Consider the following 14,517-nt stretch of genomic DNA (forward strand, 5'->3'; position numbering starts at 1 on the left):
GTTCTCAAGGAATTAATAGGGCAATCAAGTCGGAAACTGGTCAGAAATTGGGGGAAAATATTTCTGCTTCTGGAGAAAAATTGCAATCGTTTCGGTCACGTTTTAGCGAGGAGTTACGAAAAGGTTACCGGGAAATGCAAGAAGAACTGAAGAAGAGAAATCAACAGTAACATTAGATAGTCCTGAGACTTTTTTTTTTTTTTTCAATTGTATTGATTTTTTGTAGTGTCTCTAAAATTGAAAGAAAATAAAATATAGAACATGTCAAGCAGGAGTTCATGTAATGTTCATGTGGACTCGGATATCAAAGAGGATTCAGATGAAACGCCAATGTTAAAACCGCGAAATGTTTCGGTGTGGCGGAAAATGCAGGGATATTTTATAGTCTCGCCTGAGGATTTGCCTAATCATTTGTTTGTTTCAATGATGCCACCATTTTTGGGATCAAAATTTCAACAAGTGTACGTCGACCTTGTGGGTCCAATAATAACAATTTTTATGCTAACCTGTGTCTTATATTACGGCTACATTACGTCTGGGAAAGAGTTGCAGGCGGGGATTATCTCGCCATTAGCATGTCTCATGTTGTATATTGTAGTAATGCCGGTTATTATTTATTTGCTGGCTAAAGTTGGTCGTTCGCGGTTAGAATTTCTGGAAGCGGTTTCCCTGTTCGGGTACAGTTTATTTGGACACGTTCTAACCCTGTTAGTGTCCTTTATTTTCTACAATGAAAATAGCATGGCTGTTTTCTTTTGTTCTTTGGCCGTTTTTAGTGGCCTTGGAACAGGAAGATTGGTGTTGGTACTTCTGAGTTCGATACCAATACCTGCAGCTCAATTAATTGTTTGTAGTGTTGTAGGTATATCCAATTTGCTATTTCTGATCTTTGTCCATTTCGTATATGTGCATAAGACCTTTGTGTATGGGGTTGGTCAAAATGAGTAACTTGGAGTATTACGCTAATACAAACATTGTACGTGTGTATAGCATGGGAATTGTCAAACTCAAAAAGAATGACAGTACAATAAAGTAGCCTCATGTTTAAATTTGGATACAGTTACCATCGAAAGTATACATCTAGTTCCATACGTTCTTTGTGTCAGTAACTTAGAAACAAAGAATTGATTTTTTTCCCCGACAAAAGAAAAAAATGACTAGAGACAAAGCACTTTTTTTTTTAGCGTACTGCTCGTATCTGTCCTTACCATGGAGCTCCTTCGTGACTAAACTGTTAGCGTACGCGCCTTTGGCATGAGAGACCCGAGTTCAATTCCATGCGGGAGCTCGTGTGGTTCGGATACAGTGTTAATCAGTAGATCCCGTCTCATATAGCCTATGCTGAAAGGACGTTAAATTTAAAATCAATTTAACTCTATCCTTACCATCATTTTCTTCTTATTCGACGAGGCACCGGGAGTACTGTCGTTTGAAAACAAGGCAGTGAGATGAATAGTTTTCATTCTTAAAATGCTCTCGCGTATTAATGAATTGGCTCCTTTTGTTTCTAACGTATCAATCAAGTACATTATAGGGTAGATAAATAAACTTTTGTTGACATTCTATAGCTAATTTTCGTTGTAGGCGGCAAAAAAGGATGTTGCATGAATAAATATAACCAGTAGTTTTATAAAATTTAAAATGTAATTTTAATTTTAACACGCGATAAGACAATTTTGTAAGTAAATATAAAGAAAATAAGATTTACCTCGTACAATGAATAAATTAAACTTTGCATCGAACTTTCAAATAACTTTTAAAAGAAAGAGAAAAATCAATTGGCGAATTTGAAACTTTTCTACTTCCAACTCAAATTTACTAAAATTTTATAACTATTTCTTTTCTTCCCCGGAGAAAAAAAGTTAATATTTTTGTACTAAAACTCAGTATTTTTGTAATTTTTCCATACTTTTCTATCAGGCATAAAATGTGCTCTACCTCTTTTTAGATTTACATACCTTAAAATGCGTTTCAAGTGAAGTAATTAGGCACCTATAATATAATTTTTATATATTACCTTTCGTAGGAGTAGTAACTTAACAAACGACATATTCATTGGGATGAAATGAGCAGCGCATTAATTGTTGTGCGATTTTAGTATAGACTGTTAGTTAAAAGTTTTTCAACTGAGTATGGCGTTGTGTGATTTCCTCATCTATAGACATAATCTCTTTCTTCTTTAGCAAAGCTATTCTACGGATAGCATTTGACTTTGTCAATAAAGTACAAGCTCTGCTCTGCTTCAATGTGCAAGCTGGTTTGCTTCAGGCCTCCAAAACTTCACTTGTTTCTATCAATTTCCTTCTCTTTCTCTGCAGTTGCTGTATATTTTCACATCTCTTTCCTCTTGCTTTGAAATGGCTTTCTCTTTCAACAGTTCCTATTTTCTTCAGCTCTGCCATATAGCGTTGCCTTGCATGGAAGGCATGATGCAGCATTTCTTTCGTGATGTTGATTGAAGTAAGGTCTTTATGGCAGATGTTATCATACCCCATTTATATCATAATTATTATCTTTACAAAACATTAATTATCAGAAGGATAATAGGTGCTCTGATGCCCCCATTCTTTTCTTGGTCTCCTAATTTGCCGAGGATAAAATGACAATTATATTTTACAATAGACAAAGTAACACATGGACGGACGTCCTGCCACGGCAAAAACAGCGACTCTGAACTATCTCGAATTTGAGTAAGGTTCAGTTATTAACCGATTGCGGCGAAGCTAAAAGATGGGTATTTTATGTGTACGTAGACCCTAGACAGCTTGATGAAATTTGGACAAGTAAAGTGTCAATAGAGTCATCACAGTTTCAGAAGTGCACATAACTAAGTATATGTGACGTCACTGAAAATTCAGTACGGGAAATCGGACATCCCCATTAACCCCCTACTCATTCCATTTTATTCGATACCGGAAATGTTTTAAATCGCAAAAATCAAATGTTTGTCTGTTATTTTAGGTGCAATATCAAATGAAAGAAATCAACGATTCCAAAAATATGCCTAATGGAGACTTTATTATGTACAACAAATAATGAATAAATCATTTGAAATTGTAGCCAGTGAACGGACAATTGTAAACAAATCTTCAGATTTACTTTGTTAGAGTGCACTGTGATGTGTGAACAGTAGCGATATTTCAAAGCAGTTGCGTTCTTCTTTAAAGCCAACGGGTTGGTTGAGATATCTAGTACTTTCTACAATATTTTTATCATTCCTGGGCACAATGATTACTAAATTTGACCTTTTGGTTGCTTCCTTTTGAGCACCAAGAAGAGAGTTCACGTAGTGTTAACCAATTGTATAAGGACACTCCATTTGGAATTTCATCCGCTAGTTTCTTATATTAGATTATAAATGACAGTGTAACAAAATGTCGTTTCCGTACATGACTGATTCATCAACTTTATAGTATTACGTGTTTTTACAAAGTGGTTATAATCTTGGATGCACTCTTGTTAGAATTTTCGCGATCTCCCGTATTACCCTCTCAAAATGTCGCGGCACATCACTTGATATTTCTTGCTCTATGGAAGAAGATATCACACGTTTTTTCCCTGAACTGCAACTAGTAACGCTTTTATGCAAGCAGGAAAGAATGAAATAACTAGAAGTGTTATGTGTACACCAAGTAAAGGAGTTGTGATTTTCTCAAATAATATTAAGACCGGAAGCGGTAATAATTTCTACTTCTTCTGGTTTTAGTAGACGAAATGGAATAGTTCTCGTGACGCTCAGCTAATTCAGAAAACTACGTTTCGCTTCCTGTTACATTTTTTCCTCTACAGTGATAAACGGGGCCGCGGTGGCTCAGTGGTAGAGCGTTCACCTCTGGTGCTTGGGGTCCCGGGTTCGATCCCAGCCCCCGCCAAGTGTACTTTGTGGTGGACAAACACCGTGTGCGTGAGTTTTCTCGGGGTTCTCCCGTTTCCTCCCACTTTCTTCATTCCACCATTTCATTCATTACTCATCATCACCGTCTCCTTTAGCCTAACCGGCATAACCGTGGGACGTAAAACTCAAAGATTTCATTTCATTTCTACAGCGATAAACGTTAAAATCGGAAGTGGTGGATTTCTGCCACTTATAGTTTGAATGGAAGGGTTAAGAGAGAAGATTAAACCTATTCTTAGAGCGCTAAGTCGATTAAAAAAACTTGTGGGCACGGTGGCTCAGTGGTAGAGCGCTGATCTCTGGTGCTTAAAGAGTCTCTGGTTCGATCCCCGGACAAGTTAGTGTGTAGTGGACAGCATCGTGTCCATGGGTTTTCTCGGTTTACTTCCGTTTTTCCACATTCTCATTCCACCAATTTTTCCGTCATCATTCACTTGCCTTAATAACACGTCTCCCTTAGCCTAAAAGACATAATTCTGGGAGGTTAAACTGAAAGATTTCCTTTCGTTTTCATTTTTTCAATAACTAACTGGTTTATACTATCTTTGCTTTCTTAAGTAACTTAAACTAGATATACAAATCGCTGAACAAAGAAACATTTATTTAAAAATAATAAATGTGTAATAGTTTCGCTAACTAACTGAACACAAACAAGAGAGTGTTGCGAATAAATATAAAAAGGATCCTAGAAACTAGTTCTGAACGCAGATTGACTGGTTAGAACGGACTCAGCCAATCATAATAGCAGTTGACAAAAGTGAAACTAAACTCTACAGATCCCTTTCTGTCTCTCTGGTTCGGCGGGTTTCCGGATTTAATGCGACTTAATAATGCATATGCAATGTATTCCTCCCACATTCTCATTCTACTGATTCTTTCATCATTCACTTACCTTAGTCATCCGTCTCCCTTGGCCTTACGGGCATAATCATGGGACGCTAAACTGGAAGATTTTATTTTCATTTTACATATGTGAACTCTTCTACATAATCACTTTTCAGTTCATCTAACCATCTTTTGTTGTCTTTATGATGTCTTGACAGCTGATATCACTCCATCCACATAATCGAAACTTGTTCCATGGAGGTGATCCTTCAGAGGACTAAAGAGATAAAAGATGCCAAATCCACGCTGTATGGTGGATGTGGCACCACAGGGTAACCTATGTTGGCAATTGCCTGTTGTTGTTGCTAATGACGTGTATGATCGTGCATTGTCTCAAATTAACTCCTGAACAGATCCATAAGATGACGTTAAGTACGGCTGCCAACTCCTTGATTTTGATACACCGATCCGCACGTATCAATCGATTCGCTTAGCATTGTCATTCATCAGTGATGATGAACGTCCGTTGCGCAGTTCATCTACAATATAATCTCCTTGAATTTCTTCACCTAGCGTCTGACGTTGATCACTACGTTGTCCACTACAGTGTCCCGATGGACATTTGCTAGCCACCAATGGATTTCTACAGGGATACAGTACAATTTTCTTTTGTCAGGTAGGAATTCAATCACGGCTTTTTGTTATCCTTGAAATCCATGGCTTCTTTTAGTCCATCTGACATAGAGTATACAGTGTTAGTCAAACTAATATATAACATAGTAATAACACACCAACAATGCACTACACATTACAAAAAATTATCTGATGCAACATTACTTCTTGATATCTCCTCGTACGTACGAAAAAGAATTACGTTCTACTGTATATTATACCCAAATACGATTTCATGAAGTATTTTTTTTTTAAGCGAATGTACAATCAACAAGAAAAGGTGCGTTATATACGGATTATGTACGAAAAATTTTACTTTATGTCTATTACTATACAATTGACTGATACTTTATTTCGATCGTCTTTGAAGATATTTTATGAAATCTTGAAGGAAAATATTTATTCCTCTAGCCCAGATCACAGTAAAGTATATGACGGCTTCACATGCTGATCAAAATTAATACGAAAAAGACGATGAAAATCTACTAGAGAAAATTACTAAATCTACTAGAACAAGTATTATGAGTAATCAAGTTATATTCCCGGAGTAGCATTTTAAATTTCTAATGTTACATACATGTGGCAAGAAGAAAGGATGCAATATTTAGTTGTGAATATCTTTTATTACGTTCTAAAATTTTATTATATACAGGGGATGGACAAAAAGATGGAAACACCTGTTATAAAAGAGGTAACCATTTCAAACACGATTTGCGTCTGAATGGTAGGTGTTGCTGTAGTCACCGGCACATCCTGTGAGGTATACAACCTGGCCAATCGATCAGATGGGCATTACAGATCAGCGGCCAGTTCGTGCAAGTTATCGTAAATCATGCCTGAGCTGACAGAGTTTCAAAGAGAGCAAGTTGTGGATGCGTGTATGATGGGAGAGTTTCAGAAGGCAAATTGTGGGTGCGCGTATAGTGGAAGCTTCCGTGACGAAAGTAGCGGAAATGTTTGGTGTATCAAGAGGCAGAGTCTCGAAGATCATGACTGCCTAGAGGTGTTCCGGAAAAACCGCATCAGAGACAGACGCGCATTTCGTAGGATTGTGACCAAGCAGGAGATCACCACGAGTCAAAGTTAAGCTGAATACAATGCTTCCAAACCCTGTTAGCGTCAAAACAGTCTGAAGAGAATTCCACAAGCAGGATATTTATGTCGGATCTGCAATTCCCAAACTATTCGTGACTGTTGGCCATGCTGCTATACGGAAAAAGTGGTGCAACGCCCATAAAAACTGGACGATGGAAGACTGTCACTGATCGAATGAGTCTTCCTTTACATTGTTTCCAACTGCTGGCCGATTACGTGTAGAGAACGCCAGCACAATCGTAGGATACAGACTGTCTGTTACCAAGAATGAATCATGGCGTTGTTTCAGTGATGATTTGAGCAGCCATATTCTAGAATTCTGTCGGACCGATCATCTTCTTGCATGGACATGCCACTGCCAAGGACTACGTAAACATTTTGAATGACCAGTTGCATCCCATGTTGCAAACTTTGTTCGCACATGGTAATGCCGTGTTTCAAGATGACAGAGCCCATGTTCATGCAGATCACATCGTCCAGGACTGGTTTGATGAGCACGAAGATGAAGTGTCACATCTGTCATGACCTCCACAATCGCCAGACCTCAATATCATTGAGTCCCTGTAGTCAGTTTTGGAGACCAAGGTGTGAGCTGGCTACCCACCACCGTCGTCTCTACAACTTGCAGCTGCTTTGGCGCAAGAATGGTATAACAACCATACGCGACTTGTATTTGTCTATTCCTGTCGACTGTAGTCCGTTCTGCTTGCCAAAAATGGTCCTACTCGCTATTAATAAAGTAATGCGCAATTTTTCAGGTGTTTCTATATTTTTGTCCATCCCCTGTAAGTTGTCTGTTTGTCTTAGTGGAATCAGATAAATAGCTTCAATATGTTCTCACGCATTGTTCAAAGTAATGTTTTTTTTTTGGAAGCTTACATGATATTTGGCAGTTCATCTTGTATAGGAATGCACTGGATGCTAGGCATTAAAAATCTAGTCAATCAAGCATTATTTGTATACTATGGAATGTTAATAATTTGATAATTCGTAGTTGATCGTTGTAACATTTATATTTATACTGTGATGCTTCAATTACAAACTTGTATGTTAAGGGAAAAAAAAGCTTTGTTGAATAAATTGAATTCAATTTACTTTTTAAATTATACTTTATTCACTAATACCGGAATTTACGGTGTTTACTAATCTATAGTTCCAAGTTCAGGCAATCAGCAGGCGGAATTTAAAAGCAAGTCGGACGGGTTCAATATTTAACCATTTTAAGTTATAGTACCCTTTTTTCTTTCGCAATTTTCCCGCCTCAGATACATGAAGGAGATATGCCAATGGTATCGTTTGAAAGGCTGTTCTGTTCTGAAGAGAATGATGTACGAACCATGATCCTAGGATAAATAGGGTGACAGGGAATTTTTACATGAGGTCCTGTTTTATACGGGAATCTGGAGTATTGTGGGGATATTATTTTTTGCCGGGCTTTCGTACCTAGAAGATTGAAATTTTGCACACATGTTCAGTGTACCTCTTAGTATTTTTCAGATCTTTGTGTTGACACAAGGGGGGTCCACAGGAGAAAAAAGGTAAAATAATGGGACATTTTTAAACAAAAAAATCTCTTTTCGCGAATTTCTCACCTCAAATACATGATGTGAATGGTACCGTTTGAAAGGCTGTTCTATTCTGAAGAGAATGATATACAAACCATGATCTTAGGATAAATAGGGATGATGATGTAGCTGCTTGACTGAAAGTCCATAATTTATCCTTTAAAAAAGCTAAAATTTAAAAGGATTAATGGGTAAACGTTACGATCTCATGACTTTTCAATATCGAATTGCGTGCAATTGAACCTATAGAAGGCAGAACGTGTCTATACTGGGCTGTTCAATATATATATAGTACAAGCTTTGCAATTTCATGGTGCCTGTGGCTTCTTATTGTAAATAAAAGTCTAGGGAGTTAAATTAGGCGAACTCGATCGGCCTCCTCCGTTCCGGGATAGTATTATCCAGGTAGATTCGCATCTGCATTTAAGTGCGGACATGCGCCATCTTGTTAAAAAAAAATGGATCGTCACCGGACATGCGCTAACGGTTGGTAACATTAATGTGTCCAGCATCCCCAAGTAAGCTTGGGCAGTAATCATATCTTTGAAAAGAACGGTTCACTTAGTCTCCTTGTTGATACACATCAGACCTGGAGAGTTGACCGCTTGCTCGATGATAATATGTAAACTGAGGGGAAGGAGGCGTACACACAGTAATGCCGGTTAATCATGTCATTAATTTAAACTACAAGAGTCGTTCAAGGTTAACCGGGACTTTTATTTCTTAAGAGGGAACAGCACAAGAAGCACCATACTGTCAGCTTTTCAAAGTATTCTCGGTGCGCGTCGAGGCACCGTTGCCATCGTTGTGGCAGCTCCCTGATTCCTTTGGCGTAGAAAGAACATGGTAGTTGTAGCCACTGGAGGACATCGTTCCGCAGTGCTTCATCTGTCGTGAATTTCTTCCCTCCCAAATAGTCTTTAAGGGGTGCAAACAAATGATATTCACTGGGGGCTAAATCTGAACTGTAGGGAGGATGGAACAGAAGTTCCCAGCGCATTTCGGCCAGAGTTGTCACATTGGCCGTATGAGGGCGGGCATTGTCATGGAGAAGAATGACATTTCCAGACAACATCCCAGGTCTTTTCTTGCGAATGGACTTTCGTACAAAAATGTGGAGTAATACTGGGCATTAATTGTGCTCACTTTGTCCAGAAAATCCACATGGATAACACCCTTCATGCCCCAGAAGACGCCATGATCTTGCCATGTTCACACCATTCGTACTCTCTTGTCCGTGACATACTGTGCTTGCAATATTCTGAAAATCTCAGCTGGTTTAACTTTCTCCTTAACAAGAAATTTAATTACACACCGCTGCTCCACAGACACACTGCTTGCCGCCATGTTCGCTGCAACTTCTACGCATGCGCCAAATACGTCATGCCGGGTGCTAGTTACTCGAGAAGGAATACATTACGTCACCCGCAAGTTTCATCATGATCCGGCTATTCGTCGATTATTTACATACTAAAATCCCGGTCAACCTTGTACAGTCCGCAGTAAAAAAAACTGCAACATGAGCATGTTAGTTTATTGTAAAACGACGAAGTTTTTTGCTCCAAAGTAAAGTGTGCATGGGAGTACGCGAGGTTTCTCCTGGCGTGATTCGTGCCACTTAGTCGTTATGTTGATTCCCTGCGCTGTTAGGCGTAGTTTCACAATAAACTTACATGCTCATGTTGCAGTTTTTTTTTTGCTGCGGACTGTACCTCATCACACCACGCCTTTTAGCGAGCAAAATTAGTATCATCTTCCACATGCGCATGGAACATTCCACTAAACTGAATTCTGAGTCGTCTTCACTAAATGCGTGTAACAGATGTGGAATGTTGGATTAGGCTCTTCGGCATGTATGGCGATGTTAGCTCCGCCACGTATGAAGGATGACGTCCCTTGCTGATCACACTGTCCCGGGAAGTGGAAAGGAAGGAAGCGGCCTGCGACTTGTGTTAGGTACCATCCTAGCATTTGCCTAGTGTGAATGAATAAAACCAAGAAAAACCACTCAGGAAGGCTGGCCTGAAAAAGCTATTACATCCTGCCGACCAACTGTCCCACCGGGAATCGAACCCGGACCGCTCCCACCAAAGGTAAGTGTGTTAGCGACTACGTTACGTGGAGTCACAAGCTGGAACATAAATTTTCCACTTTGCTCTATGCAGACTTAAGAGATGATGCTTCACTTATGGTTGTGCGAAACCACCCTGATCTGCCCTTTTGCATATCCATAATTGTCCTTCCCTTTCAAGCTTGTTAGGCACGTGGGCTGGTAAATACCATTTCAGAACTTTTTTGCTGCTCGAATGACAAATATTTGAGCCATCGTTGCACTTTTTCAACTGATTTTATTACATCAATTAACGCCATCTGTTGCTGAATATACTACAAGCTGAACCCGCAGAAGTGCGACGCCATGTTTTTAGAGTGTGTATACATTTTCTTTGAACAGCCTGGTACATATTTACTCAGTCGATCCTCTTCTACCGTCAGGTGTAGTGATTTTATATAGAGCTTTCCACTTGGCCAGGATTTTTGCTTCATTTATTCCAAATTCTCTTCTTTTCCCAGTTTTTCCTACCATTTCTTCTTGTGTTTGCCTGAGTTTTCGTTCCGGTCTCTTTCAGTCTGCTCTGGCCTCACACACTTTTCTCAGTAACTTCTTCTCGCCCATACAATAAACACGTCCGAAGCATCTAGTTGTGTCATTCCTATTGTTTTAAAAGGCTTCATTTCTTTAGGTCTTCTGATGGTTTGATTTTTTGCCGTTTCTTGTTTTTTCCGCCTATTTTTCTTAAACATTTCATTTAACTTGCTTGTACTTTACTGTGATGTTTGGTTGTCAGTGGCCATGATTCGCATCCTATGTTAATGTTGGTACGTACATTGTTTTGTAGACAGTCAACTTTGTTCATTTCGATATATATCCTTTCACTTTCTTCCTTTAGCCTTTGCAGATGCGACTACTATTCTGCAAGGCAGCAGCAGCTGGTTTTAGTCCGTCCCAAGAAATTCCTGGTACCCATATCTGATGGGCGTTCCCCGATCCACTACTTAGAACGGCCCCTAGTAGGAGTTCAGTATTTCCTCCACGCCCGGTATATAACATGGATAAAATTCCCGTGACATGTCTAATATCATAGAATTCATATACTCGATTCAGTCAGTTGTTTTGATATTGTGTCTTAAGCTGTTGTAAAGCAAAGCGAACTTTCAAATTCAGAAGGAAATTTAGTATTAAGATTTTCATTTTTGTTTTTCGAAAAATTATATTTGTAAAAGAAAACTGAATATGATGCGAATATCATAAGATACGTTACATGAAGATGGGAGCGATAGATTGCTGTCCAAGGTTTATACACAGGATTTAGAATTGTAATGAGAAAGCCTTTGTCCAGGATAAAGCGTGCTGCAGTGCACATCTTCGATGATTAAACGATGAAACACAATACATGCACAATAAATTCAATGCGTAGAATACGTGCGATTCTGATGTGTCGAGAGTAATGTATACTGACGCATATCGCGAGTAATATGTACTGACAATCATTTAGCACTAAGCTCGATCTAACTATATTATCTATTAATCGAAGATACAGATTACATACTTACACAAAACGTGACTTACTTTGAACCTTGTTTTTCGTTTAATTGTAATTTCGACCTACGTGGAGATCATCTTCAGCTATGGTTTGCATCTCCAATTGTGGTCTTTAGCTTTCCTATAAAAAAACAGTGTATTTCGTAAACTTTTTTTTTTTTTTTTTTCATTATAACCTATTAACTGTCACTGCGATTTTTTACCAGTCCACTCACTATTATGTAAAAGAAATACGTGTTCCAACTAAAAGTTATCTGTGGAATTCCACGATTTGCCCTTAATTTTGGTTCTACTATAAAACTGTTTTTCACTTAAATTCAGTTGTGACTCTTATAAACACTACATTCCAATAAGGATATTAATACACTACATTCCGGATGCGTGAACACTACTATAATTGTTTTTATGACTATGTACACGTTAGATGTCTTAAAATCAACTTTTTAAACTGTTCGACTTTTAGGTCTGCATAGATTGAAAATGACAACAAACGAAGTTTAAAAGAAGAACGCGGTACAAGGTGAGTTACGTTTTTTATATTTTTTTTTCCTATCACTTCGGAGAGTTTTTCAACTCGAAAGTTCTGTTCTCTCTCTACCATGATGTTATATATCTATATATATAGTATGGCGCTAAATTCGTTGTACAATCCGCGGCAAAAAACCTGCAACATGAGGATGTAAGTTTATTGTGATATTACGCCTAACAGCACAGGGAATGAACATAACGTCTAAGTGGAACGAATCACGCCAGGATAAACCTTGTCCTCCTCCCGTGCACACTTATTTTGGAGCAAAAGACTTCGTCATTTCACAATAAACTTATATGCTCATGTTGCAGGTTTTTTGCCGCGGATTGTACAAAAGCAGAGGGGTGATTTCTAAAAGCAAAATAAACAAAAAGTTCGAAGAAACATAGGGCGAAAAGCGCGTCGTTAATGTGTTAAAAGCTGCCGCAAGCGTGGGAAAACGAACTTCAGAGTTAAATATTACATAACGTACTGAGCGTAGATATGATGCGGCATGATATCGTCAAAGGATCCAAATTTGCAGTTTTCAGATTTATGCAATGGCGGCGCAAGGGGTTCCCTAAAGGACGTTAGGGATTCCCAGACATTTTATGACGTAAATTGAGTGGACAAGAGCGCGTAAAGGACGTCTCACTGTTTGGAAATAATACTACGTGGCAAGTCAATACTCATACATGCAGATAAAAGATGGCGGATGACGTAATCATCACCATACGTGGTTGCATACCTCCTCGAAAAGTACTAGTGAAGACAACGTACAAGAATTCACTGGAAACATCACGTCGCTACAATCTAAAAATACGTACAACACAAGCCGATAGGTAACAGAAAATAAAGAAATTCCAATTGCTGATCTGCTCATATTAATGACATCAAACGCTTTTAACGTCCATCTGTAACTACTGATACTGTCGGTTTACTTTATTCGTAAACGCTTTATTTGCAGGAAACACGGCAACTAAGCAACCTGATATTTGTTTGGTTTTTTTGCTATCCCCTTTCATTTGTCTGTTGCACTGTGCGTGCGCTGGAGTCAGTGCACGTGAGTGAATGAGCTGCTTTGTTCATTGCTTCCGGAAGAACTGAAATCGACACTGTGGACACTTAATGAATCCTCCTTTGAGGGCTAGTTCTGCTCGTATGTTTCATAAACGAAAAACTGGGTATATCATTTCTGTTAAAGGCTATGTTCATTTATTTGGGTTCATTAGAGTGCACCGCACCTCTAATTTGTATGTATGGTAGTGTGTGTGTTTCTTTAATGACCGAAACCTCATATGTGAATGTGTTCGATAAGACATTAAGGTACTACATCTGTCGTGCTAGTGGCATATGCACTTTTTTGTCTTGTGGTCTGGTATCTTTTCCGTCACGGTATAGGACTTACACATTTGCCAATCGGTACAGACAAATATCATTCTCTGACCGAACAGTTGCACTAAGTTGCAACATCGCTATCTTCGATTCTAGACAGTTAGTACAACGGCAGAGGGAACATCTACCATTTCCGACTTTAATTTCGCTTCATTTCATCGCCATACGGTATGCAGAACCAACGCCTGTGATTACAGAGGTGATGGAGCAGTACAAACGTGAGGAACTAGCACATTCATCTAGCATACGGGAAAGCAGACGGCTGGCACAAGGCTGTACAGACAATTTCCTAATCGTAGAATTCCACACGCCGCAACCTTCTCCAGTGTAGATCGAAGATTACGAGAAACAGAATTGCTGGAAGCACACAGGCCCAATGCTGGACGAAACAGAACAGCACGGACTGTAGCTTTTGAGGACTTTCTTGCTCGAGTTCAGAAAAACCTATCCACCAGCACAGGGTAGTAGCTGCTGAACTTCGAACTTCGGCAGGTGTGCAACGTGCTTCACGAAAATCAAAAATACCTTTTCCAAGTCCGAAAGGTTCATGCATTACACGCCTCTGATTATGCAGGAGTTTGGCCGGTGGCTACACGAACAGCACGTTAATACACCCTGCTTTATGTCACGTGTTCTCTTCACAGTTGAAGCTACGTTTTCCCGTGATGGAGTGTTCAACTCTTACAATCAACATTTGTGGTCTGATGCAAATCCACATGGAATGTCAACTCGTGCCTATCAGGAACTTTGTTCTGTGAATATATATATAAAGAGAGAGAGAGACTCTTCAAGTGTTTGAATCACTGTTAAGTGAATTACAGAAGGTCGTTTCACGTTCATGGTAACGATTTCGAACATCAGGATGCAGCATGTGTTCACAGCAGAGGGCAACCACAACTGGTAGTGTGAAAGTATTGTGTGCTGACGTGCAAAGACGACGGATCGTGTATGTGTATGAGTG

General features: G+C 39.1%; 1 protein-coding gene across 1 annotated transcript; it reads left to right on the plus strand.

Moving 5' to 3' along the window:
* Positions 1-118: 118 nt before the first annotated feature.
* Positions 119-7,581, plus strand: LOC145680207 (protein YIPF3-like). The gene has a single exon (XM_081750519.1). The coding sequence runs from the start codon at positions 262-264 to the stop codon at positions 946-948; it is 687 nt and encodes a 228-aa protein (XP_081606645.1). The 5' UTR covers positions 119-261; the 3' UTR covers positions 949-7,581.
* Positions 7,582-14,517: the final 6,936 nt, after the last annotated feature.

This window comes from Thermobia domestica, chromosome 3 (assembly GCF_964235325.1).
Source record: "Thermobia domestica chromosome 3, izTheDome1.hap1.1, whole genome shotgun sequence".
In the NCBI taxonomy this organism is placed as follows: domain Eukaryota; kingdom Metazoa; phylum Arthropoda; class Insecta; order Zygentoma; family Lepismatidae; genus Thermobia; species Thermobia domestica.

Coding starts and splice junctions, on each gene's coding strand:
- LOC145680207 (XM_081750519.1), top strand. CDS start 262: ATGTCAAGCAGGAGTTCATGTAATGTTCATGTGGACTCGGATATCAAA.